Here is a 27,736-nt window from a genome sequence, read left to right on the forward strand (position 1 = left end):
GGAGCTCACGAGAGGGGTGGGCTCTCAGCACAGGAGGCAGGGCGGCTCTGGGAAGAGGCAGCCCGGGGCTCAGGAGGGGAGTGCTGGACAGCGAGGCCCCTGGAGTCTGAGGTGAGGTCTGAGCTTCGGCACATCCCAGGCCCTGCCCCGTGCCCTGTGGGAAGTGCGGTCACTGTCTCCCAGCACCTGGCCTCTCATCCCACACACCAGCTCGGAACTGACTCCCACAGCCCTGAGCCCCTCTGGGGTCCCAGAAGGCCAGAGACAGAAGGGCCTTAGAGGTCACCTAGTGCCCAGAGGAGAAGGGTCTGGCTCAGGGTCCCAAGCGGGGGAGCAGCAGGGCTGGTTCTGGCTCTTCCCCACAGGGCATCTTCCCCCCCTTTCCTGGCTCCAGACATGCCCCATGGGGGGCCAGGGCATGTGGACAGCATCCTGGATGTCTCAGGGCCCTGCAGATTGGCCCAGCATCAGGGGAAGCCAGAGAAAGGGGCGCTGCCCAGAGCGCTGCTGACCTGTAAGACCAGACCCCTGAGCAGCACCCTCCCCGCTCCCCCCAGTCCCCCAAGTTGTGACTCACCTTGGACTTGAGCCATGACAGTCCTTGAGGTTCATCTGCCCACATATGGGATGTATGTCACCTGTCCAGTGCAGCTGTACCTGCCACTGCTGTTCACTGTTGCTGTTTGCATGGACAGAGGCTGGTTGTCCTTAGAGAGACGGAGGAATTTTCTGTCCCTGTAGAATCTCACCTGGGACAGTGCTGCGTTCCTCCTTCCCCAGCATCGCAGAGTCAGGATATCCCCTTCAAACGCGGGGTCTGGCTGGACTTGGAGGCTCAGCCAGGCTGTGAGACACAGGAACAGGGTCACCCTGGAGCTGCAGGTCCCTCATCCATTTTCCCCCTCTGTCCCCCAGCCTAATGCCTCCCCCGCAGCCCTCCCGCCCACCCCTCCCCGGGATGGAGGGTCCTGGTCAGCTCCTTCACAGCTGTCACTGTCCCCCGGCCCTTCACGCCAGACCAGGGCAGGGCTTCTGCTTTCCTGCACCCCTCCTTCCTCTCTCCTTCCTCTGCCCTTCTCCTCTATTCCCCCCTCCCCTCCCCTCCCCTCCCTGTGCCTTCTCTCTGGCCTCCTTCCCTCCTACCCTCCTTGTCTCCTTTTTTTTTTTTTTGGCTGTGACCAGGGATCTAACCGGTGCCCCCTGCAGTGGAAGCGCGGAGTCTTAACCGCTGGACCTCCAGGGAAGTCCCCCTTCTTGTCTCCTTTTATTCTGCATTTTCCTCCGCCACCTTGACAAGCCTGAGTCAAGTTGGATTCCTTCCATCTATTGTTCTGCTTCATTCCTCCTTATTAGATTCTCACTCCCCTAGATTGGTTTCTTTTCCTCTGGTGACTCCAGTGCAGCTCTTTCTTCAGCGTCCACCTCTGATGGTAGCTGCACCCCTGTCCACCAGAGAGGAGCTGGAGGGGTGGGTGTGGGAGGTGCCACGGCCTGGGCTCGCTCCCTCCTGCTTCCCTCATCAGGCTTCCCCAGGCCCAGCCTCCATTGGCACTCCCAGCAGTGAGGTTCATTTCCACCACAGTCACGGTGCAGGATCTGTCATTTCTGTCCTCATTTCTAAAATGCATTTTATGTCCTGACATGGACAAGAAAAGAGCTCCTGGGGACCCAGCATCACCTGCAGGGCAATCCCAGGCTGGCCTGGCCCCAGGACATACTTCTTTGATCCCAGACAGCCTCAGGAGCCTGGGAGTAATGATGAGTAATCAGATAGGGAGCCCTGAGGAGAGCCCCAGAACAGCCTGCCTTTGCCTGGATCCACCTGGATCCCTAGAACCCATTCCCCTCCCCCTAGACTAGGTAACGATGCTCACAGCATAGCTGAATAATGGGTCTTGCTTCCTTGGCTGCTCTTTGTAGCATCACTAAGTATTGGTTTAGATTTCCCTCCCTGGCATCACAGAACATGTCCCTGGAGGTCAAGATGTTCCTAGGCCAGAGTTTTCACCTACTTGACAGACGCTTCATGGAGTTCAGTGGAACAGGATGGGTGGGAGGGCAAAGATAGCCAAGGGAGAAAGAAGGCATATCCACACAGGAAGATGCCTGCTTCTTTGAACATTAGAGGGATGGAAGGGAGTCCAGAGCCTTGATGAACAGAGATGACAGGAGCTCCAGAGCCACACTGAGAGGAGGAGACTGAAGCCATTGCTACTTGTAAGGGAGCCGGATGGTGGCCTAGAGCCATTCTTCTGGGCCTTGAGTCACCCTATAACTATCCTCAGCCTGAGAGAGTAGAGTGGTGGGTTTCTCCTCTTCCTGGGCATTAGTGAAGACTCCTGAGGAAGAGGCCTAGGCAGGTGTTGCTCTGAAGATGTTTCTGGGGGACCCAATGGCCCTGACTTTTCCCTGTCCATTAAGTTTTGGCCCAGAGACACACTTGGAGATGAAAGAGACATAGACAAGACTCACCAGTTTTCCCAACACAGGGAACTGCAAGACAACAAAGTGATAGAATTCGATTAAGTAGCAGAAAAAACTTTCTGACAAGGAGGAGGACTGTCACCTTATAAATGGGTGCTAACATCCATTCAACCAGTCAACCACCCAGCCCCCTAAGCACATAACTATCTAAGCCACCCAACTGCTCAGTCACCCAGCCACCCAACACCCAGCCACCCAACTATCTAACCACCTAAACACCCAGTCACCCAACTATCTAACCACCTAAACACCCAGTCACCCAGACATCCAGCCACCCAGCCACTCAGCCACTCAACTTGTATGGTGGACCTGCTGCCTAGAATCCTTTACCCTATCTCAGTTCAAATGCCACCTCCTTAAACAGGTCTTTCTGGGGGCCCGCAGTCAAAATAATTCTCCTCCATCACTATCACAATACCTTATTGTATTATCATCAGAGCACTTATCACCGTTTGAAATTATCTTATCATTAAATTGCCTACTTGTTATCACCTGTCTCCCTCTGTCTAGAATGTAAGCCCCATGGGAGCAGGTACTCTGCCTGTCTTGTTCACTGCCATGTTAGCTATGCCTAGTGCCTCTGTCTGGATCATGGTCTGTGTTTAATAAGCATATACTGAATAGATGCATGAATGCTTTCCTTTGTGCCCACTCATGCGGGGAAGGGAACAAAAATAGAAAACATAGGACTAGATTCTTACACTAAGGTGTTGAGGGTCCAATTTACACCTACAGAAGAACTCAGACAGCAAAGGCAGGACCTGATTCCTGTGGTCCATCTGCCCACAGAGCTCTGGGGAATAGAGCATGGGAGTGATCAGAGGCAGGAGGTGAGGTTTCCTTGGAGGAGTAATCATTAAAATGTCGTGGGACACGGACGGGCAGCTCGGACGGATGAGAGAACTACCAGCAGGCCAGCGCATCACACACCGTGTTGCACTTTGTATGCATTGCACTAATGCTTCTAGATGAACCAATGTTTGAGGAGAATAAGTGGCTAGGAAAGAGAGGCCAAACCACTAAATGATGACAGATGAGGTGAGGCAGGTGTGATCAGCCCAAGGGCTGGAGGACCCTAAACTGAGGGGGCACAGTTGGATATAAAGCAGTGGAGCGTATTCTGGGCTTTGGGGCAAGGCGTGAAATGATGAATGGTGTAGGGCTGAGTACAGTCAGTCCAGCCGGTCCCCAGGCATTTACCTGTGCCCTTCATTGTTGGGTGCTGTGCAGAACCCTGAGAAATGCAAGAATGGCCTTGGAGGGGGTGGGTGAAGACCCCCTCAGCAGATGTTTGGCATGTTCATTCATAGGCTGTCACCCTTGCTGTCCACATGACCTGGGACACATTCTCTACCTACTCAGGTCAGGGTCAGCTCACCTGCAGGTTCTCAGTGCGTGCAGAATCTCTTTCTTACCATCCCTCCATCCCTCCATCTTTCCCCGGCCTCCATGTCTAAACACATCTTCTTCTATGAGCTTGGTGTAGTGGAGAGCATGCAGGCTTTGGAACCAGATGACCTGGACTAGACTCATGAATCCATCTCTTTCTATGTGACCTTGGACAAGTTGCTTAAAGTTCAAGAGCCTCCAGTTCCTGGTTCTGTCTGTATAACAGAAACGATAATAGTCATTTTTCCCTTACAGAGTAGTTACATAGATTGTATCAACCCTCTGCCTGGGAAGGTGGTTACTACATTAACTGAAAGCAGAAAGAAGGCCTGACCTCAGAGTGACTAAGTAAGACCTTACTGGGTAGTGATGCCTCCCTTTCCTTTCTCTTCTCCCCTGGAAAACGATTTTGCAGCTACAAAGCAATGAACAGCCAGGGTTGAGGGGGCTGAGACCTATAACAAGAGAGAAGGCATCCAGGGAGCATAGGCACTTCAGATGAGCTTGTGTCCCCAGATCCTGATGACTTGCTGTCCAGGGCACTTGCTGTCCAGGGCACAGGGGTTGTGACTGCAGGACCACTGTGTATAATCAAGACAGCCGCCAACTGCGGACAGAGTGGGCGACACCTGCCTACAGCAGTTCCTATAAAGAGGACCCGAGGGCCTCAGTGAGCTGCAGGCTGAAGATGAGGTGACAGTGTGATGAGATAGCTGAGAGCTATTGCCACGCTAAGTCGCACAACAGAGTCACGAACGATGCAGGGAGCAGCCCCACTGAACTCGGCACTCAGGCCACGATGGGGGGGACGAGAAAGCCCAGCTCCTGGCCCACTGACAAAGCCCATCAAGACCAAGCAGACTAGGACAATGAACAGAGTCTAGAAACCATTTCCTATTAGAGGGATTGGGAGACATTTATCTGAGAAAGACGAGAGAGAGTACACAGGGATACACAGTGGCCTTCAAATACTTGATGGGCTAAGCTTAAAAGAAGGGAGAGACTTGGTACTTCATGGGGCAGAAGTGGAACTAATTCACGGAAGTTAGATCAGAGAGGCAGGTTTCAGTTCAACATGAGGAACTATGTCACAGTCAAGTTCTACCACATTGGAACACGCTGCTTTGCCAAGCTGTGGTTGCCATGCAGCTGGGAAGGTTGTGTGTCACAGATGCTGTGTTTGCACATGGGGGGTGGGTTCCAGTATTGAGAGTGAAACTGGCTAATGCCCAGCTCAGAGGAAGATCAAGGTTCATCTCCTAAACTTTAAATACATCTTTAGTGTACAGCCATGTACCAGCATGTTCAATGTCAGGGCTTCTAGCCTCTTGAATCCCTGATAGCCAATACTAATAATAGGCACCATTTATTGTGTGACCATGTCCTGCCAGGCACTTTAAGTGAATTTGACTTTCTAGTTTTACCTGATTAGAATCCAACTATACCCAGACTAGAGGTAGTGAGGTAGAATGGAGAAAGCACGGGGTTTGACATCATATGAACTTGGGTTTGCATTGTTAGCAGGGTAATTTTGCTCTTGTTAGCAGCGTAATTCTAGGCAAGTTTCTTAAACGTTTTTGAACCTCAATTTCCTCAACTGTTTAATAGGGATAAAATACCCCTGCCCTATAACGTCCTGAAGGTTAGATGAGATAATGTATGCACTACAAAGTAGGTATTCAGTGTTTTTTTTTTTCTCTGTCTCTCTGGCCACATCTGAGAGGAAATAGCAGCTCTACCTTTATGGTAACTCCGTTCCCACACATTTAGCCGTGGGGTCTGAATCTTAGGCTGGCTTTCTGGGGTCCTGAGCATCAGGTGTGACTCAGTCCTGCCTGGGTTCCCCATACGCTGTCCACTAGTCAGCCAGTCACTGACTCTCCCTCCCTCTTCCTTTGCTCTCTCCCATCCAGATCCTGGGGTACACGCTGGGAAGCTCTTACACTTTATCTAGTCAAGTCCAAGGGCTGTTCCTTTCACGAGGAAGTGATTGGCCCTTGGCAACCTCTCCTCTGGAGTGTATCCAGGCAGGAGGCCATCCTGTCCCTGAACTAACGTGAGCACTGACCTTCTCACTTGTCCAAACAGCCATTCATAGAACACACAGGGCAACACAGTGATGCTGGGGAAGGAAGAGCCCTGAGTGGAACAGGTATTTTCTTCCCAGGGGATAAACGCCCACAAACTCTGTCTAGGAAGCGAGTGTATTTAGGAATGGTTTTGCTTTTCTGGTTCAATGAAAACAAACAAACTTCTGGGACCAAGTTTAAAACAAAAAGTAAGTCAACTCAGAAACTGTAAAGTACTATGTGCCCAGACTTGTTCCTTTTAAGTGTAGCAGGGGACAGTAGCTGAGCCTGAGCCGAGCCTGGGCTGAGCCTGAGCTGAGCCTGAGCTGAGCCTGAGCTGAGCCTGGGCTGAGCCTGGGGGAGCAGAGTAACCCACCCCACAACAATCCTCTGCCTGGAGACCAGCCCCTGCAGTCACTGGCAGGGGTGACTGGCCCCGGGGTGCTCAGAGCAAGGAGAGAGGTATAGATTCAGAAGAATGGATTTGAACCTTCATATCGGTGCCCATGGACCAGTCAGACCCAAATCAGAACACCCCCGCCACCCTCCGCAATAGAGAGAGGATGTAGGCAGAAGAGGAATGGTCAGTTTGAAGGGGGCTTTGGACGCTTAGAGCATAAACCTCTTGACCAGGTGTGAAGCCCAGTCACTGCTGACTGGTTCAAAGAAGAAGCTGAGGCTTCATAGAAACATATCTCCCTGTAAAGCCCCATGTTTTGCTCCTGTTGCTGAGAGAAAAGCACAGAACTGCTTTTTTCCCATTTCCCCGATCTCTTCTCTTACATTCTGGCAGCCTCCTTCCCTTCTATAATATCGTTTTCCTTTCAAGATAGCCCTGATGGATATTTTAACCCGATTTCACAGGGTAAAAGTGTCATTGGGTCTCAGCATGTGATTTTCTGCCTCCTTAAATTAGCTCTGATACATCGAAGGGTTGCCCTTCCAAGGACCCGAGAAAATGGGATAGGAAACGCCGAGACTCCCCTACGTCCCCATGCCCATCACCCTCATCCCCATCACTCTCAAGCATGCCCATGTGCACGCACTTGTCTCAAGCTCCAGCCATAAACCCACTTGAACTAGGAAAGGTGAAATAAGGAACTTTGTGTCTTAGAAATGACTTACAGTCTTTGGTGCCCAGAAGAGGATGCTGGCGCTTGGTGACTTACCAAAGAGCAGTGCAACTGTCCAGAGCAGCATGGGGCCTGGCCTGGCGTGGAGGAGGGAACCCGGGGCAGACTGAAGGCAGGGGTGAAACTGGGAGGGACAGCATCTAGGCCACAGGCACAGGGGTGGGTGGGTGACCCCCTCTGACATGGGTGGTGTTAGTGCTTGATAATCTAAATACGGGAAGTGGGGAAGAAACTTTAAAAGCTCAAATTGGTATTTCTTCTTTGGTAGAAGGAGTGTTACACGAATGAATTTTCTTGACCGTAAAGCATAAAGGAGTCAGGTAAGCCACTAGCAAGCACTTTTGGATGCTCTCTCTGTGGTCTGAAAAAGCTCATGCTAGGAACTGGGGTGGGACAGGGCTATGGAAAGACCCAGAGACTTCCAGAATTTGCTTGGCCTCAGCATCACTTAGTCTGGAAGGTAGCACAGCTCTAGAAACACTAAGATCATCCACTCCCCACCCTGAGTGACCTCTAGTTCTCCAAGGTACCCTCTTCTTCAAGGATAAATGTGTCTGGACACTGCAATGAGGCAGAGAAGTGGAATCCTGAAAAGAGTCCACAGGACTGTCAGCTCAGGAGAGAATCAGGGATTGATGAGGTTGGGATAGAATGGGGCTGGAGGTTCCGAATCTGAGGCTTTACGACTATCAGGTTATTATTTTGAGAAGAACCATTCATTAAAAAGACACCATTAGGAGAGTGAACAGGCAAGCCACAGGGTGGCAAGGTATTTTCAATACATATGGCTGACAAAGGACTCGTATCCAGAATATAAGAATTTCTACAAGTCAATTAGAAAAAGACAGACCACCCACTAGAAAAATGGGCAATATTTTGGATAGGTACTTTACAAAAGCAGATATCCAAGCGCCCAATAAACACAGGATAAGGAACTTGACTTCATAAATCACCGTGGAAATGCAAACTTAAACTGCAATGAGATACCACCACAGCCCCCATAAGAATGGCCAAAACTATAGACAACCAAGTGCTGGTGAGGATGTGAAGCAACTAGAACTCACGTACACTTCCACAGGGAATATAAATTGGTACAACCACTTTGGAGAACTGTGTGGCAGAATCTACTAAAACTGAACATATAGATGCCTGATGACCGAGCATTTTCACTCCTACGTATATGCACGTGGGTGGGCACCAAAAGACAGGTGCAAGAATGTTCATAGCAGCATCACTTGTAACAGATTAAAAACTGGAAACTACTGGTCTCTCAACAGAGAAGGAAGCCATCTCCCCCACCCACACATCCTCTGAGGACTGAACATGTGAGTTTAAGGTGAAGCATGGAGAGGTGGGTAACATACCAGGAAGCACTTTCTGACAGTAAGGTTGCTTCTGGAAGTCTTTGGGTGAGAAGTTTCATATACTGTAGTCTGGAATTTGCTGTGCTTACTGTTGAAAGCAGGAACGGACAGGGTGAATTTTCTAAGTTTTCTTGCCCGAGATTCTCTGATTCAGTGGAAATGGGAAACCAATCTGGCACTGCCAGGCAATTATTTTGAGACTCAGCTGATTGGGAGAGAGGTAAAAGGAGTGAGGAAGTAAAGTAGGAATCGAATATCTTGTTGGTTCAGCTCAAGATGTTAACATTTATACATTTTCCTCTATTGTTCTCTTTCCAACAGATCTCCTGACTCGAGTTGTCTTTAACTTTGTTCACCTGCAGGTCTAGAGGGTAACGTGGGCTACAGCTAAGGTAGGAGACGGGGCAACCACAAAGGGTCTAGCTTGCAAGCACTCGAGGTGCTTTGCAGGCAGAACCCTTGAAGCCTCGGCCCCTGGCTGCTTCCACTTTCACTGGGTTCCGGCAGCTTGAGTGCGTGAAGCCTCCCCCACTTCTCGCTCTACCCCTGCAGAGTAAGATTTGGTTGCACCTTCAGAGGTGTTAGTGAAGTTGGCTCTCTGAGCTGAACTGGCTGCACATCGTTTCTTGGGGACGAAGGTCACCCGAGGGAAGTAGGGCTGCTCCCAGGTTAGGATTCTTCCCAGACCTAGGCTCACCTTGAATCAAGACTGGGATGGGCTGGCAGGATTAAAACCCATAATACTAATACTTTAAGGGAAATAAGGGGCTAAAAGGAGGTGGGGAGGGTTCTCAGCCAGAAGGGGCTTGAAGCCCACGGGCCCCCATTCCTCAGGGTGAGCTGGCAGGGGAGCAATGGTAAGGGACAATGGCTTCTGGGGAATGGGAAGATTCAGCCCCACCCCTAGGAGGTAAGAGGGAAGGGCGGGGTAGATAGCAGGGGTTAGGGGCAGCTCTGGGCGTGGAGACAGCATGGTGGGCCCCAGAGCCACCCACCTGAGCTTAAATCCTTGCTCTGGGTACTCATCTGCTGAGAGCTTGGTGAAGTTTTTAACCTCTCTGTACCGCAGAATCCTTAGTTCTAAAGTGGACAAACGATTACTCCTGCGTCATAGGGGTGTTAGGAAGTTTAAAGGAGATAAAACCTTGAGAGACACTTAGACAATGCTGTCTAGAACTTTCTGCGATGGGGGTGATGTTCTCTGGGCTGTCCAGTTCAGTAGTTACTAGCCACGTGTAGCTACTTGTGGTTGGCTAGTGAGACTGAGGAACTGAAATTTTGTCTTTAATTTTACTTAATTGAAATTTAAATAGTTAGTAAATCAACTATACTCCAATATAAAATAAAAATTAAATTAAAAAATAAAAATCAATTTAAATAGCTACATGTGGCTAGTGGATGCCTTGTTGAATATTGCAAGCTTAGCATAATGACTGGCAAGTGGGAAGTGCTTGTTGATTGGCTACTGTTGTAAGGAAAAGAGTGCGGAAGCCTTGAGCTACCAGAGCCCTCCTCTCAACCTTAGTTTGTACTGGAAAGGCCCAAAGAGGTGAAGTAAATTGTGTAAAGGTACTCAGCCATGAAGCCTGCTGGGACTGGAGGCCCAAGGAAAGACTTGACATCATTTCTCTGAGTTAGGTTCGAAAAAGAGAACTGAGGAAATTTATCAAAAGCCTAGAATTTAGGACAGGAGCTGTACAGACCAGGAGTCCAGTGAAGATGGAGCCAGACTGGGAATGAAGCTCTGGGCCTGGCTGCACTATGAGGCATCTGGTCAACCTCTTTCCCTCTCCCTCCTAGAGACCTGGAGAGAACTTGGAAGGGCCAATGGGAAAGTCTGTGTCAGGTCTGCAGCGATCCCCTGTGGCTACATGGACAATTGCCCTAACGAGAGCGTCTTTATTAATACCGAAAGGTCATTCTCTGTCCGCCTACCCACTTATCCATCAAGCTTTATTTTTTATTTTCTAGCTCTTGCTCAATGCCCAGTCCATCTGTGCCCCTGGGAGCTTAGGAGGAGACAGGCATACACTCAGTATGGTCTTTGTGCTTTTTAAACCATTTTTTTTCATGCCTCCATTATCCTATTTCATCACACTGTATTGTATTTGTTTTATTGTCTTTCTCTAATTCCAGTTTGTGATCTCCCCAAAGCCAAGAGCCAAGTCTAATTTATCTTTGTGTCTCCAGGCCTAGCATAGTAAGAGCTTCAAGGTACGGCAAAGTATAATTGGAGTTCTGGAGTCAAAGAGTTGGGTTCTAATTCTGGCTCTGCTGCCTACTAAGTGGAGGATGGGGGGTGGGAGGGGCGGCTTAATCTCAGATTTTAAATCTCTAACAAGGTAGTAATGACCTTGATTTCTAGTATTGTGGAGAGGATTACACTTTTGGGCACACAATATCTTGTACACTCATCCTTCCACCTGAAATTGGGGTCTACACTTATATCTTCTTAGGAGCCTTGTACCACCAATGCTACATGAACTTTTCTCTCCCATGAGTACGGTCACACCATCTCAACTGGATCTTTCTGAAAGATGCTCAAGTCTCTTTTGTCTTCAAACCAAACCAAACCAAACCAAGCCAAACCATTCCAGCAACCCTTCTCTTGACTCCACACTCATAAGCCCCATTTACAGTCACTCTACTTCAAAGAGTAGAATATGGTGGCGCTTCCCAGCTGGTGTTCTGAGACTCACTGGTGTATCTCAAATGGTTACAGGTGTTATAAGATATTGATCTTCTCAGCCCTCAGGGCAGCTGTGTGGGGCCACACTTCCAGCGGGGAGCAGCCTTGCTCAATTACCCAAAGTTCCATTTAAATATAATTTTCTAGGGCTTTCCTGGTGGCGCAGTGGTTAAGAGTATGCCTGCCAATGCAGGGGACACGGGTTCAAGCCCTGGTCTGGGAAGATCCCACATGCTGCAGAGCAACTAAGCCTGTGCGCCACAACTACTGAGCCTGCGTGCCACAACTACTGAGCCCGCGTGCCACAACTACTGAAGCCCGTGTGCCTAGAGCCCGTGCTCCGCAACAAGAGAAGCCACTGCAATGAGAAGCCCATGCACCACAACGAAGAGTAGCCCCCGCTCGCTGCAACTAGAGAAAGCCCTCGCGCAGCAATGAAGACCCAACACAGCCAAAAATAAATAAATAAAATAAATTTAAAAAATAAAAAAATTTAAAAAAAAATATAATTTTCTATATGTGCCACAAAGTGAAAGGGTTTGGGAAGCGCCGACGTGCATTCTGCCATCCCCCGGTCTCCATTTGCTCCCCTCTCAATCACCCCTCAACCTGCTCCAATTTGGCTTCTGCCTCCTTCATGTCTCCAGCATATCCAGTGGGTGGGGTTTTGTCCACACTCTGTTTGATTTCATGCTCACGTTGTTACTGCTGATTACTCCCTCCTTCCCTAAACACCGGGACAGCAGGAAACCTCTCCTGGTTTTCCTCCCCACTCTCAGCAGGCTCTGCTCCCTCCTCCAGGGTCTTTGAAGAAGTTCTTCCGACCCCAGTCCCAGGCCCTTTTCTCTGTTCACTTTACAGTCTCTCACTCAATAGTCTCATCTGTGCCCATGGTTTACATGATCACTTCTAACGCAGACTCCCATATCTGTCATTCTAATGCAGGTCATAACCTTGCATTTAAGATATGAAACTGCAGGGGGAGGGATACACTGGGAGATTGGGATGGACATACACACACTACTATATATAAAATAGATAACCAATAAGGACCTACTGTATAGCATAGGGAACTGTACTCAATACTCTGTAATGGCCTATGTGGGAAAAGAAGCTAAAAAGAGGGGATATATGTATACGTATAATTGATTCACTTTGCTGTACGCCTGAAACTAACACAACATTGTAAATCAACTATACTCCAATAAAATTTTTTTTAAAAAGATATGAAACTGCTTACCAGAGAGCTCTGCGTGGAGGTCTCAGAGGCTTCATAAGCTCAACTGTCGAGACTGAACCCAGGCCCCTGCCTTCGAACCTGGTCCTCTTCTGGTGTTTCCTGTGTTAGCTGGCAGCACCACTCACCACCCGCTGTGCAAGTCAAAAACCTGGGTGTCACGACTCTGATTTGCCCCAAACTTTCCCATACTATGACCCTTTTGGATAACTGGTATCGTGCATGTGTGCATGCTTTGTATTTCTGTTGTTTATCATTTCCCCACTGCCAGTCTGCCTGAATCCCAGTCGTGTCTTAGATTTCAGTTTACATAACCATTCCTATGGAAGCTCTTTCCTGACCACCCCCCATCTCCCAGCCCAGGCTGGCTGAGGGGCACATACATCTGTCTTAGCATTTAGCACACCCATCCGGCATTGTAATCGCCTCTTGTGTGCATTCCCTCCACAGGACTGCAAGCTCTCAGAGGGCATGGGGCAAGTTTGTCTTGTTCTTTGCTGTGCATTCAGTGCCTGGTTCAACAGACATGTGTGGGATGGAGACTGAGATACAGCAGAGGCTCCCCTCTTACTGGTCCTGCTTATGCCCAGTAACAGCCAGCTGGAGGGCTGCTGAATTGTCACCTGATCTGCCCTTCTTCAGGTCCTCTCACTCCCCTTCCATTCTGTTATTCATAAATAAGTGGGTCTTAGGGTGGGATTGCCCTACCTAAGGTGCTTGGTTGTCTCTGAGTTAGCCTAGTATCCAAATAATTCAGTACCTCTATTCCTTCCTTCCTGGCAATGGGAGATTGTCAATTTCTTTGGGGGGGGGGCTTCCATTTAATCTATGTTTCTTTGAATCACAGCTGCACCCCATCTGTATTTCCTTACTTTTGATTGTATACATACCCATGACATTCCTCCTTGCATATATTTTCCTAAGTAGCATGTTACAGTTTTTTTCAGTTGTGTTTCAGATAGGGCAGCCTAGACGCCTGTGGTCACCAAAAGCAGTCTTAGAATTAAGGAATGTCTCCACAGAAGTGGCTGAAAATGGATGGAGGCACATTCTTCCCTGGAGATTGAGGAAGAAAAGCATATATAATTAAAGCAATAAATTGGGTTTTTGAGGTTGTCTGTTTACCATTGTCAAATATAATCTATTTCATGCATTTATCCAGAATGCATAAAATAGGTCAGATTTCATTTTCTTCAGTTTGCTTATTTTCTCCTCCAGTTCCCTGCGTAGACACAGAACTCAGATGGAAATGGGAAGACTGTTGACTTGTGTACTTAGAGAAGGTGGTGGTAAAGGATCCAGTGCACTGGACCCTGGAAATTGGATGCCCGTGAGCAAATAAAAACTAAAAAGAGGCAATGAGGTATCTGGGAAATAGCATGGTGTTTGGAGGCAGACAGATCTGAGTTAGAATCCTGGCTCAGCTGCATTCACTGTGCAGCTTGGATTTCACTCTCGTTCCTGTCTTCCCTGCATTCACTCCGTGCGGTCCTCCCACCACCAATTTCTCTCTCCACTGGGTTCTTTTCATCTGCATATGGACATGCGCAAATATCATCTCAAAACAAACAGACCTTGCCCTCTGCCTTCTTCACCTCCTTCAGCTTCCACCCAGGCTTCTCCTCCCTTTACTGCCAAGCTTCTCAAAAGAGTCGCCCGCACTCCCCGTCTCCTCTTCTGCAATCCCTACCCACTCCTCAGTCTCCGATGACCTGGCTTCGGCCCCCACTTCACCACTGACCTGCTTCTGTCACAGTCACGATGACTCCTGTGTGGCCACAGCCCCAAAAACCGTTCCTTTTGCCCTCAGACCATCTGGCCACTCAGCAGCATTTCCAACAGTCGAGCTGTTTCCCTCTTGAAGCAACGTTTCTTTCTTGGCATCCATCTCATCCCCCTCTCCTGGATCATCCTCCTACCTCTCTGGCCTCTCCTTCTTAGTCTGTTTGCTGGATCCTCCTCTTCAACCTGACATTGAACGTAGGGGTCCTCAGAGTTCAGTCCTTGGGTCCCCTCCCCTCCCCTTCCCATCACTTCTCTTCACTGGTTACACTGTCTCCCTAGTCCCACGGCTTTAAATAGTGGACAGCAACACCAAATCCTGACCTGACCCCACCTCTCTGGTAGACTTCGACCCGGAATATACAGCTGTTGGCTCTCCTCCTCCACTGGGGTAATTCACAAATATCTCAGACTTAACTTATCCAAAAGAAAATCCTTCATCCTTCTCCTTGCTGGGAACAAACTACCCTTCCACTGTCCCTGCCCTCCTCCCCATGTTTTCTCATCTCAGTAAGCACCACCGCTAGTTACTCAGATAGAAACTTCAGAGTCATTCCTCACAGCTAATCTATTATCCAGTTCTATTGGTTCCTCTCCAAAATATATCTCGGATCCACCTGATTCTCCCCAGCTTTACTGCCACCATTATAGTGGATCTCCTGATATCTTTTGCCTTCATTACTGTGAAAGCCTCTTAATTCTTTTCCCCACCTCTGCTCTTGCCCTCCCATGCATTTCACACAGAGATATGACCTACACAGAAGATAAACAGACCCGGTGTAAACACTCCTTGGCTTAAAACTTCCAATGTCTCTCTCCATTGCACTGAGAATAAAACAAACCCCTTTTTATAACGCCCAGCAGGGGGAGCCCTACCCCTCTTTCTGGCTTCCTGTGAAACCACCCACTTCTCTCACCTTGCTGGGGATGATCCTTCAGTTCTGCTAAGGACCACAGCTCCTCCCTCCATGCAGCCTTCCTCTGCTGTTCCCTTTGCCTCAGAGGCTCTGACCCCACCCCACCTCTGCCTTCACTCTCTGTGGTGTGTGCGTGTGTGCGTGTGTGTGTGTATAATATTAAACATTCAGAAAAGTAAAATTTTATCGTATGTAAATTATACCTCAGTACACATGATTGTCAAAAGAAAGAATGAGAAGGAAAGAAAGAAAGAAAGAAAGAAAGAAAGAAAGAAAGAAAGAAAGAAAGGAATGCATAACAGATAACCTAAGAAACATCTGGGTACCCACACTCAGCTCTATTTAATTCTAAAATGTCATATTTGCTTCAGATATTTGTCTTTCTTTAAGGAATAAAGTAGTACACAATGAAGACACCCCACCTCTGGATTCCTTCCCGATTCTATTTTCCTCCCTTCTTTCCCAGAAGTAACTCCTGAATTTGGTGTTTATCATTCCCATGTTGTTTTTATACTTTCCTTACGTGTGTGTAGCCATCAACAATACATAGCATTGTCTGCATAGTTAAATTTTATGTGAGTAGTTTTATTGTGGGAGGTTTCTGTAACTCACCCAGTTCCTCAGCATGGTTTGTGAGATGGATCCACAATCACACAGGTGGCTCTAGCTGTCATTTCCACGGTGGCATAGTATTTCATTGGATACATACATCTAACTTGATTTATTCTGCTCAAGATCGATAACGGTGCCATTTTCAATTTTTGACCATCATAAGCACTGCTGCGAAGAACATCTGTACATGTCTCCTTGGGCACATATTTTGAGAGTTTCTCTAAGGTAAAACCTTAAAATCGGAATTTCTGAATAATAGCGTACTTGCCTCTCCAACTTTACTAGATAGTCCCAGATTGCTCTTCAAAGCGGTTGAAGAGTTTCCACTCCCACCGCAGCGGGGGCATTTCCGGAGCTCCTTATTCTCACCTACAGAGGTGCCGAGCTCGGTCAGGCCTCCAGGGGGCGCCGCGCAGCTCGTTGTGATTCTGGGCGGCCGCGCCAAGAGCGGCTGGACGCAGTTCTTTTCGCTAGTTCGTGATCCCTTGGCTCCGCAGGTAGTCATTGTTGAGGATGAGATCCCAGAGGTGCATTTAGGGCAGGCTCCAGCCCCTGGATCGCTGGGAGAGGGGACCTTAATCCTCCTCTCCTCCAAATCTTTTCCAAAATTTGAAAGCGGTACAAAACAAAAACTTCTCCATCTTGAATTAAAACCAAAAAAGGACCTAGGTTGCTAAAAGAAACATCTGTATGCTTAACACGCAAAATATAGAATGCTAACATTTTAACCTATATGTTTGCTTCAGATGTTTTCTTTTCAAGAAACAAAACGTTCCAGTTACACTTGAAATTCTCCTATTCTTTCACCTCCCTGCCTTCCAGGTGGCAGTTAAGATCCTGAGTTTCGGGGCTTCCCTGGTGGCGCAGTGGTTGAGAATCTGCCTGCCAATGCAGGGTACACGGGTTCAAGCCCTGGTCTGGGAAGATCCCACATGCCGCGGAGCAACTAGGCCTGTGAGCCACAACTACTGAGCCTGCGCGCCTGGAGCCTGTGCTCCGCAACAAGAGAGGCCGCCATAGTGAGAGGCCCGCGCACCACGATGAAGAGTGGCCCCCGCTTGCCACAACTAGAGAAAGCCCGCGCACAGAAACCAAGACCCAACGCGGCCAAAAAAATAAATTAAAAAAAAAAAAACAAAAAACCCCCCAGATGCTCCATCTCTTAAAAAAAAAAAAAAAAAAAAGATCCTGAGTTTGGTGGATATCCAAACCATTTATTTGTATAATGTATGTATCCATAAACAATGTACAGTATTGTTTGTTTTTATTTACACAAATGCTATTCTGTACCTAATACTCCTGCAGGTTTCTTTCCTATGCACACAACATTGTTTCCAAGATAAACCTACGTTGATGACTGCATATCTGGTTCAGTGTTTATCAGTTCTCCTAACGATGTATTTTTAGGTTGTTTTCAGCTTTTGGCTATTTAAGCAATGCTGCATACACACTTCACAAGAGATTTTTGTTTTGTTCATGCTTACCTTTGAGTCTCTAGAAGTGTGCCTGGCACAAAGAAGGTGCTCAGTAAACTTGTGTTGAGTTAATGAATAAACGAACAGCCTCATACATGTTTCTAGGTTGCTCACATGCAGACTTTGCCCAGAATATACATACAAAAGTGAAGTGGCTGAATTTTCAGGTGAGCTCGGCATATTACTCTCCAAGGCTATTGTTCCATTTTATACATCCCCCAACAAATTTGAGAGTTTTCATTTCCCCTTAGCTTCGTCAACCTTGGTATCTTGAGATTTGGTGTATATGTGCGTCCAACATGATGTATATCAAATCATATCTTCTTGTGCTAATTTGCATTTCCCTAATTCCTTTCTGACTATCCCCCCACCTCCCGCCACCAACTGACTTCCTTTGTGGCTTCCAGGTTATCAGATTAGCAGAAGTAGGTTGGGGTGGGTTGAGGGTCACTCTTAAGCTCTCAAGGGGGCAGCCTGACTCCTGAATGGGTCTGGACCTCTCCATGTATTTCCAGCCTCCTTCCTGTCCTGGAAGGTTTTGAATACATGTGCCAGATCCAGGACCTCGGGACTGAAGAGCAAAGTTGGAGACCCAGGGCACCCTCCCCACCCAGTCCCACCTTGAGCTCTGAAGCCTCCTGTGAGGGGTGGGAGAGGGCTCTCTGGGCGCCCATGCTGGTCTGTTATTCTCCAGGTCTCCAGCTGGAGAGTGCCAGCCAGGAAAGCCTGGGACCCAGGGTGCTCTGGCATTTGTAGCAGCCTTGACGCCTCTGAGGACCCTGCATGTTCCCGTGGTGGGAGCTGTCTTTGGCATCCCTGGCACTACCCCTCCTTCACACACACCATGCCCTCCACTTACAGGAAAATATGCCATTTGGTCTGTTTGGCTCCTCTGTATTTGACAAATTGACCACTATTTGGAGAAAAGAAGACAAGTTCAAAGGTAAGGGGAGAGAGGGCTGGGGAGCAGGGGTGCAACTGAGGAGGAAAGTTTGAACTCACAGGGTACCCCTTGGCCTTGGGACAGTAGGGAAAAATACTGGGCCGCTGGGCTGAATGTAGCACCGGGGGTCACCACCCCTGTAGGCCTTTGAATTGGGTCAACAGCCCAAGACGTAAAATGTGACACCAGTGGATCAGCCAGAACAGTGGGTGTGCAGGAGCCACTGCCAGCTGCCATTGGAAAGGCCCACATTTTTAGCATGTACGGATGACACGCACTTGAGATCCTTTCCCATTTGAAAAGCATTAAAAAATCATAACCTGCAAGCCCAGAGGATGAGCACTCTGATTTAACAACCCTTTTACTTTCTTTTGCAAAGCATTAAAGTCATTAACTTCCAGCAAGCAGGGACAGGTTCTTACTTAACTCCTCTCTTCTGAAAAGTCTCAAAAATCAGCCGCGGTGAGAGCTTGTCTCTCACTGGCAATGTTAAACCATAAAGCACTGTACTGCTGCTAAGTAATGGGGCCATTCTGTCACTGTGTGACTTAAGAAAAATGGAATCTAGTGACATGTCTTCTGCTCAGAAGCCAGTGGTGACTCCACACTTTGGACCAGATACGATCCAATTGGTGTTCTGCTGCCCTTTCACTGCCTTAATCTAACCATGTGTTTTCTGCTACCCACTGGATGAGGTTTTGCCCTCATCCATGCCAGCTGACTCCCTACATCTTTCCCTCTCCCTCACTGCCACCCATTCATCTTGCCCGTCTCTCTCTCTAAGCCTCCCTATGTGGACCTGACGTATAACATTCGTATTTTTAATAATATACAAATTTGTATATCCTTTTAGGCTATCTGACCACACCCTCCACATCTTATTGAAGGTTCAACTTCGTGAATTCTACCAGATGCACTCCTCTTATCTCTTTAATCACTCCATCATTAAGTATTTATACATTGCATCTTTTCTAACTGTATGTGTCCACCTTTGCATGCACACTTAGGGGTGTACACGTGTAATGTATTCCCCACTATATTATACAACTCCAAAGTTTATTCTTTTCTTCCCATTTCTGCATCTATGTGCAGATACCCAGGCAGGTGACGGCATGTCAATTAGTCAGTTGCCACATGCTTATTGAGCACCCAGGTGCCAAGCATTGTGCTGGATGCTATGGGTATGGGCACAGTCCTCAGACTCTAGTAGGAAAGAGAGAAATTAAACAACTGAGTGAATCATTATAAGTGAGCAGAGAGCTGCAAAGTAGAAGGACAGATGCTTTGGTAATATGTATGAGTATATGTGGAGGTGGTTGGACGCCATTCCCCAGGAAATGATGTTAAACTGAGACCAATAGTAGGGGTAGAAGTTGGGAGCTAGGCAGAGCTGGGGAACAAATCATTTCAGGCAAAGGGAATAGTATGGGCCCAGACTGTCATGCAGAGAGAGCATAAAGCATCTGGTAACATGCAGGAAAGGGTTAATTCAGCTGGCGTGGGTTGCCCCAACCTTATACATTCCAAAGGTCTTCAGGACTGCCCCTGGACCAGCTCCTGCAAGATGACCTCTGAGCTCCTGGAATATCCTGCCTGATAAGACTGCCTTTGTATATCTGAGACCTTGGGCCAGGTCAGATAGTCTATGCTAACAAAGGGACATGGTGAATCCTTGTTTTTATATGCTGAGGCTGTTTGGGGCCTTCCATATCAATTTGACCTCTGTTGGGGCTGGAGACTGAGGAGATAAGGTCAGTTATACAGGTGTTGATTACATGATACATGATGACCCTCAACAAAAACCCTGGACACCACAGCCCGGGTGAACTACCCTGGTTGGCAATATTTCTTATGTGTTGTCACACATTGCTGCTGGGAGGATTAAGCACTGTCCTTGCAACTCCACTCAAAGAACGTAACTGGAAGCTCCCACCTGGTTTCTCCTGGACTCTGCCCCATGTGCCTTTCTCCTCTGCTGACTGTAATTTGTATCCTTTCACTGCCTTAAACCATAGTGGAGAGGATACCAGCTTTTCTGTGAGTCCCTCTAGCAAATCATCACAACCAAGGGTGGTCCTGGGGACTCCCAACACAGGTAGAGCAGAGAGAACAAGGGCTGTCGGGGGAGGGGAACGACTGAGGTGAGGAGAGAGATGGAGAAAGACTGGATTCCTCAGAGCCTTACAGGTCATGATCGAGAATGACATGGTTCTGCCTGTGGGCTTGATTCCAACGTGGTTACTTTATTTCATTCTATTCCATGGCCCTAGGCTGCATCCAGCCCTGACTAGATCTCACAAAAGGTACCTACAGAAAACATGCCAATCAGTGAATTTGCTTGGTGTGGGGTTGGGGGGAGCCCAAGGGCACATAAAACCTACTGGAGGAGATGAGCAGTGTCACCTGTCCGGATGGCTGCACCCATTATTTCCTGTATGGCCCACCTTGGGTTTGGAGCAGTTCCTACTCAATATATATTGGTAAAGAAGAAACAGTGGTGTGTTTATTATAACAGCTTGGGGGAAAAAAATCCCAGAACTGTTTTCCATACTGAATCCCACATAATGAAAACTCAGAAGTGACATCACCAATCTGTTTCATGATCACATATCCATGGTGACAGAATAAGTCAAGGGAAAAATAGGGTGAGAGAGTGGTTGAAGCGATTTAAGCAATTTGTTGGCACAAAGGACTCAGTTATCAAGGTTGCAAATAAGTCGTCAACTTCAGGCATGGACGGGCACCAAAGTGTTTCTCAAATTTCTGCTTGCTTGGACAAGCATGCTGCCTTCTCAGGACTATGCCTTGAATCCTTAATAGCCGGAGAAAAATTTTAACGTAATGGAAGAAGTACTTATGTAACTCATTTCTAAATCAACAGGGGACTATATTTTTGATGGTGCAGGAGGCTTGAGGCAGAAGCCTGTTAGGGATGACGGCTGTGCCTGCGGCCCAACACTCCCAAGTCAGAGCGATGCTCCCGAGGCCTGGGGCAGCAGCACGGGGTGGGGTAGCCGTGTGATCTCAGAGCCACACTGATGGCCCCGTCAGCCAAGTGCCTCGATTCTGGAGAACACAAGATGCTGTTATGCAATTTCTAATTACAACGAACTCTCTTCTTTCTGTTCCCAAGAGGGAAGGCAGTTTATACTTAAACACAAACCCAAGTTTGAACCCTGTTCTAGCTATGTAACTTTGGGTGTGTTATTTAAACTCTCTGGGCCTCAGTTTACTCATCTGTGCACTGGTCATTATAAGAAGACCTTGTTCATAGGGTTGAAGACTCGATGAGGTAATGCCTGTAAAGCACTTGGCACAGGGCCTGGCATGCATTAAGGGCTCAAACAACAACAACACAACCAGAAAGGACGTTCAGGTGTTTAGTAAGTCCTCAGACATAAAAAGACATTTTCGAGGGCTCGATGCCAGTCACATGTGCCTCAAGATTGTCATGCTGGGTGAGGACATCCACATGCTCTGAATGAGATACTAGTGGATGTGACAGACGTGCCCTAAGGAATCAGCTTTACTATTTTGGCCTTCAATGCTTGGGCGGCATTTTAAACAGCAGCCCATAACTCAGGTGCTGCTGGCTTCAGGGTCAGATGCAGGGTTGTTCTTTGGCTTCCTAAGACAATGAAGAGAATGGATGTCGGAGGCTGTGCTGATAAAATGGCCCTCGAGGTGAAGTTCTGATCATGAAGACAGACCCCCGTGTAACTGGAACTAGGGGGAGGTCTTGGCAGGTGCGATGTCTGGTGGAAGGAGCATGAGTCGGGACTTACCACTTGGGTTTGATCCCAGCTCCTTTACTACAAGTGTATGAAGCTCCTACACTGCAAGTATGAGGTGTTGGGCAAGTTACTGGTCTCTAAACCTCAGTCCCTTCATCTGCACAAAGGGGAAAATACTTGACTTGCAGAGTGACTTTAAGGATACATTGATACAGTGCAATGTATGTAAAACACCTGCTATATGGTAGGCACTTCATAAATGATGCTATAAGTAAGCAAAGTACAGTCACAGCAAAGCATGAAATGCATTAGTGGTAACTGATATTGTTTTGTGACAAAGCAATCCTGTGAGACCAAATTAGTTTCTTAGAAAGAACGGCAAGATACAGACAGCAGGTTTGACGTGAAGCTTGGCAGATGAGGGCAGTTCATTCTGGGAAATGGCTTAGGGTTTGGATCAAATCCCTGCCCCGGGTGACATGTTCATCACTGCCCTGGGAAGACCTGATCTGGGGGATCATGGGGGACACGTGGAGAGGGTCTGCATGAGGACCAGACCTCTCAGCCAGTGACGAGCCGCCCTATAAGGGTGATGACAAAGCACAGCTCCAAGAGAGGTGGGGGGAGCCGCAGTGAGTGCGCAGGATGTAGCCCTGTCTGCAGCGGGAAGCTGTGTGCTGGGACACGTGGCCTGGGAGGCAGTCACGGAGCTTGCAGCCCAGAGAGCAAGCGGACCCCAGTCCAGGCGTGCTGCCGGTGAAGTGGAGGTGGGGAACCAGGCCAGGGAGGAATGGTCTCAAAGAAGGGCTCCTCCTGTCCTGACTCCAGTTGCTTCTGCATCAGAACAGTTTTCTGGGAGAGGGACCCAAGAGGTGACGAGGGCAGAATCCAAGTGATAAGGGGGATGTTTTCTACACAGAAAAGCCTCCATTCAGCAGGGAACTCAGATCACATGTCAGAGAATAAACATGAGTGAAACTTTAAAAACATGGGGGTGGAAGCTGACATTACAGCTATGCTCACCAGCAACTCACTGAGAATAAAGCCCTCCTGCGTGTAGAAAGTTAATGGTGTCTATCACCCTCTTGGAAACCCAGCCTGGGGAGATGAGAGGGACTGGGGACAGGTACCAGACACTGCTTGAAAAGGTAACGGTGTGTGATGGGGTTCGATTGGCCCTTTCTCCCCTATGAGGATGTGGGCGTCCACAGGAGAAATCCCCTCGTATGCTCCCACCTCTACTCCCATAGGAAATGAAAGCCTATGGTCGCATGTGGTGCTTGTTGGTCTGATGAAGTGGTTTTCAACGGGGGCCGATTTTGTCCTCCCGGGGGACGTTTGGCAATGTCCGGGGACAGTTTTGGTTGTCACAGTTTTTTGGGGGGGCATGCTACTGGCATCTAATGGGTAGATGTCAGGGATCCTGCTAACTACCTTACAGAGCACAGAATGGTCCCCACAGCAAAGAGCTACCCAGACCCTAGTGTCAGTAGTGCTGGCGTTGAGCAAGCCTGGTCTGATGCGATGCGGAGGTTCTTTGTCAATGGCAGCGGCTTGTTCCTCTCACCTGTCATCTCAGTGTGGGGTAGAATGGGGAAGGGTCACAGCTAGTCTGCAATCCCTCTTTGGTGGCCATATACAGAAGAGGGTGTGGTGCGAAGGCAAAAAATTGGGGGGGGGGGATGTGGGAATGAGCCAAAAGAGAGACTCAGGCTAACCTCTCAAGGTAGATGGAAGGCCAAGGGCAGAGTTTTTCATTTCAAGTCAACTCTTACTTATTTAAAAAGTGATTTCCTTAAGCACATAACTGTATGTTTATTTCCCTGAGGAACTCTTGAAGCAGAGGAGACCTGCTGAAATTATGGGGATGCAGGCTGCACACAGGGTTTTAATGGGGTTAGAAAAATTTTTCCTCTCCTTTGAAAGAGGCTTGGGAGAAAGAGAAGGGCAGGTTCCTCTCCTGCAGGGCAGAGGATGTGGGGGGATGGAGCTAAGACAGGAACGGAAAGGCAGACAACGTGAGGAATGGTTGTGTGACCCCAGAGGGTTGGAATCAGAGACAGAACTCTGGGGTACAGCTTCAAGCCTGCTTCTTCTCTCCCCCCATCCTGGTAATTGGAGGGAAGGGATCCAGGAAGTGGGCTGTTCATACCCTTCCTGCCCCACCACCTTCGCGTGTACACGCACACACGCACACACACACACACACACACACAATCAAAATACTCCTTTGGAAGATGCTCTGGTTTGCATCAGGACAGAATGGGTCATGCTGCTGTGGGAGGAGTGGGTGCGTGGGCAGGGCAGAGGGGACTTTGATGAGCAGAGGGTAAGGGCTTCAGTGCTTCCCCTCTTCTGCTACTTCTCACTCCTCTGTTTTAGCCTGAATGCTTGGAACTGTAGGTTCTTCTCTTTGAGAGAAGTCCTCACCTGGGTGAGCTGGGTGGGGACCAAGGGAACAGAATGAAGGAACTGATTATCCAGATTCGACACACAGAGGAAAGGAGGCGGGGGGGCGGCGAGGGCACTTTACAGTCTTTCTCTCACTGCTAGATTGGCAAGACTCTGGCTAATACTCCTTTTGTCTAAGAGGGCTGGAGGGGGGTTGAGTTGGGTGGGCTGCAGAGGAAGGAAAATGCAGTGAGGAGTGGGTGGCCTGGAGCTGGTGGTGGCCTAGGCCAAAAAGGCTGGGGTCTGCAGGGGAACCCTTGCCTCCTCCCTCCATGTCTCCATTGGATGTGGAATGCATGTCTGCCATACCTATTCCATGTGGTTGGAATCTGTCGTGCTCCCCTCCTCCAGCAGGCTGTGAATCATGTCCCCTTCAGCTGGAGGGCCTCTGCATCTAACAAAGCCTGGTATACAGGCACTCAGTACACATTTCATGATGAATTCCTACCTTATCCATCCTGGCCTGCCATTACAGAAGAGAGGACAGGAATTCAGGCAGGAGTTATAGCAAAAAGAGTCCACCTGGCTAGTCTATCCCATTCATCCTATCTCTCGAAGCTGCAGGTGTGGTGGTGGTGCTGGTAGGATGGCATCCAATGAGGAAGTGAAGGTAACATCTGAGAAACATGGCCAAGGTTTGCAGCCCTGAATGTCTTCATTTAATCATCAAATATCCTCTGCATACCTGCCCAGAGAGGCTGGGTTCTGGCATTCCTCAGCCTCAGGCCGTGGGGCAGCATAATGGGCTGGAGGTCACAGGTGAGCGGAGCAGCCTGAGGCTGGGGAGAGGCACCCAGCCCCTGGGAGATGGAGACAGTGATTATCTGTGAGCACAGCATCCAGGCCTTCTCTGTCTTAAGAGGGCTAAAGGGATGACACACGTGGGGCATGCGGGCCTGGACTGAGGGGCTGTGTCCACAGGGGCCCTCCTGGCCTGCGAGCATCAGAGACCTTGGGCTGCCAGGGATTTGTTTCCTTTTCATTGACCAGCTCCCCAGAAGACACATCAAATATTATTAGAGAGCAGATACATAAGAGTTTCAGCATCTTTAAAAGGCTGAAAATGTGTGCTGTAGTCCTGGCACATACTTCCACTTTCCAGAAGTGTAACTGTGCGCCTTTCTGAGCCTTGGCCGCCTCATCCAAAGAAGGGATGGCCCTTCTGCCTTCCCTTTATTATGGGGCTATTGTGAGGCGCAAAAAAAGTCGCAAAGTGTGGGAGCACTTTGTAAACTTAAAGTGCTATGCAATGTGAGCTGGTTCTTTATTTATTCAAGGCAGCAGCAGAGGGACACCCCACATTGGTGCTGCTGCAGCCATCCTCCTACCAGGACCTGCCTGCAGGGAAGGGCTACTTCTGTCTTTTGAGCCAGCCGAGCGAGCGCTGGAGGGCTTAGCACTTCTAGTTCACTTCCGCGTCTCTGGCCCCATCTAACACACAGGTCAGGGCCGCGGGGGACCTGGCAGAAGAGTGCTGAGGTCCCTTATTTCCTTCGCTGGTAGAACTGGAAGACCGCCTTCTCTTGCTCGTAAGTCTCGATGGAGCCGGGTCGAAGGCGCCGGATCTCAGCGATGGCGTCCCCTGCAGCCAGGCCCCGCTCCTTCACCAGGTAACAAGCCAGCATGGTACCCGTGCGGCCAAAGCCCAGGGCACAGTGCACTCCCACGGCCTGCGAAGGGGGAGCTGGGTGGGGTGGAGCTCAACGCCCTCCCAACACTCTCCTGACCCTCACTTGTAAAATACAACCAGGTTTTAAAGATGTAGGACAATGAAGAATGAAAATATCTGGTTAAGAATTTATTTTATATTGCTTATATGTTGAAATAATATTTTGGAGTTACTGGGTTAAATTATATTATCAAGATGAATTTCTCCTGCTTCTTGTTTACCTTTTTAAAATGTGGCTCCGTTACATTTGGACAGAACCTTACTCCGGAGACTGCTCAATACCCCCTGACTTCAACCCCCATCTCTCCCAAGTCTGTTCACCCTTTCTCCTTCACAACTCACACATTAGCTGGTTCTTCGTTGCTTTTCCTCTAGCCCAATTCACACTGCTGGGCCCTCTTTATACTCCTCCCCCTTGCCGCCCCGCCCCCTCCCCCCGCCTCCGCTCCCCCCCCCCCACCGCCTCCGCCCCCGCCCCGCTTTGGATTTCTGTTCTGGTTGCGATGGTCTCCTGTCCCCACCGTCTTCCTCCAGTCTCTCTCCCGGAACTCAGCTAAGTTATTCCTGGCCCTGACCTCCCCAGCTCCGCGTGTCCCCGCTGACCCCTCCCAAGTCCCTCCCTTCCGGCGCTAACCCCGCTCACTAACCTCTCCCCGGGCGTTGGCCTCGTCGACAATCTTCACGAAGCGGTCGATCTGCTCTGGGCCCGGCGAGCAGAAGTCTGGGATGCGCAGTCGGTGCAGGGTGAGGCCGGGGCAGCTGTCGCTGTGCGGGGGCCCGCGCTCCGTCAGTGACACCAGGTGCCGCACACCCTGGTCCAGCAGGAACTGGTAGTGGGCGGGGAGCCGGGGCAGGGCCAGCCCCGCCAGCCGGCCGGGGAGCACCCAAGAGAAGTTGGGGGGCTGCACGCCCATGGCTGAGGGAGGGCACAGAACAGCGGGTCACCGGGGGCGAGGCCGGCGCGTCCCGCTCCGCCCACCCGCCCCCGGGCCGGGTAACCTTCCACCTACCTAGCACTGGCGCCTCCTGGGGCCACGTGGTCTTCTGGACACAGCCTGGGTGTCGTCCTGCTTCGCCTCAGGGGATTGGCCGAGCCGCCTGGGGGACGGGGCTAAAACACCCAACTCCGGGCTCCCAGTGACCGCCGGAGCATTCTGGCCCGGCCCCAAGCAGAACACTCGTTGATTGGTTGGATAGTCAATAATGGGCGGGATTACTGCAGCCGTGTGCACGGGGATTGGTGGACCACGCAAACAGCCAAGAAGGAACACCTAGAAGGAATTAAGAATTGTTTTCTGTGGATGAAGCAACCCCGGGTCGAGCTCTGCTGCTCTCTGGCGGTCGGTGGGAATTATTGCATCACTGGCCAACTGCCCCTGCTGCCCAGGGGCCTGGCCTTGTCTTAACTTTCTTCACTATGGATGCCCAAGGGTTTAAGAGATGGCAAATCTACATACGCCTGGGGGGGGAGGAATCTTCTCTACAATAACTCTAAGTGATTATCAGTGACTTTTTGAACTCGTCCAGTAAGCGGGAATCACCACTGTACAGGGAACTATTCTTGTTTTTCCACTGCTGGAACTATTAAAAAAAAAAACCAGTGTTTCTGCCATCTGGTGCCCTGAAATCGAACCCGGGAGAGTAATTATGTAATAATAATAACAACAACAAAAACAGCAACAACAACGACAATATAAGAATTAACAAATTGAGCATTTACTATGTGCCAGGTATTTTTCAAACTGATTTAATTGCCACAATAATCTTACGAGGTGGGTAATCTATTTA

General features: G+C 49.2%; 1 protein-coding gene and 1 long non-coding RNA gene across 4 annotated transcripts in view; one reads left to right on the forward strand and one right to left on the reverse strand.

Moving 5' to 3' along the window:
* Positions 1–11,587, forward strand: part of LOC309635991 — a 30,101-nt gene extending 18,514 nt beyond the window's left edge. Inside the window, exons 2-3 of the long non-coding RNA XR_014249147.1 lie at positions 7,344–8,400; positions 8,761–11,587. This is a non-coding gene — a long non-coding RNA (uncharacterized lncRNA). The remainder of the gene's footprint in view (positions 1–7,343; positions 8,401–8,760) is intronic.
* DUSP23 (dual specificity phosphatase 23) lies at positions 760–27,729 on the reverse strand. Of its 3 annotated transcripts, XR_014249070.1 has the most exons (5): positions 26,959–27,729; positions 26,596–26,864; positions 13,256–13,421; positions 12,369–12,499; positions 760–844 (listed from the first exon to the last, which is right to left on the reverse strand). XR_014249070.1 is itself a non-coding variant. In XM_082407624.1 (3 exons), exons 2-3 carry the CDS (start codon positions 26,860–26,862, stop codon positions 25,764–25,766), a joined length of 384 nt encoding a protein of 127 aa, XP_082263750.1. In that variant the 5' UTR covers positions 26,863–26,864; positions 26,959–27,720; the 3' UTR covers positions 25,505–25,763. The 3 variants fall into 3 exon arrangements, 2 of the variants coding, with proteins under 2 accessions (XP_082263750.1, XP_082263749.1); XM_082407624.1 differs by lacking the exons at positions 760–844; positions 12,369–12,499; positions 13,256–13,421 and adding an exon at positions 25,505–25,880 and having other exon boundaries at positions 26,959–27,720; XM_082407623.1 differs by lacking the exons at positions 760–844; positions 12,369–12,499; positions 13,256–13,421 and adding an exon at positions 25,505–25,949 and having other exon boundaries at positions 26,959–27,697.
* Between the last annotated feature and the right edge of the window lie 7 nt (positions 27,730–27,736).

This window comes from Balaenoptera borealis (assembly GCF_965194805.1).
Source record: "Balaenoptera borealis genome assembly, chromosome: 1".
Taxonomy (NCBI): Eukaryota; Metazoa; Chordata; class Mammalia; order Artiodactyla; family Balaenopteridae; genus Balaenoptera; species Balaenoptera borealis.

Excerpts from the sequence above, each read along its gene's own strand:
- DUSP23 (XM_082407623.1), bottom strand. The coding sequence starts at position 26,862 with ATGGGCGTGCAGCCCCCCAACTTCTCTTGGGTGCTCCCCGGCCGGCTG. Across the intron at positions 25,950-26,595 it reads AGGCCAACGCCCGGGGAGAG|GCCGTGGGAGTGCACTGTGC; the intron begins GTTAGTGAGCGG and ends CCCCCTTCGCAG.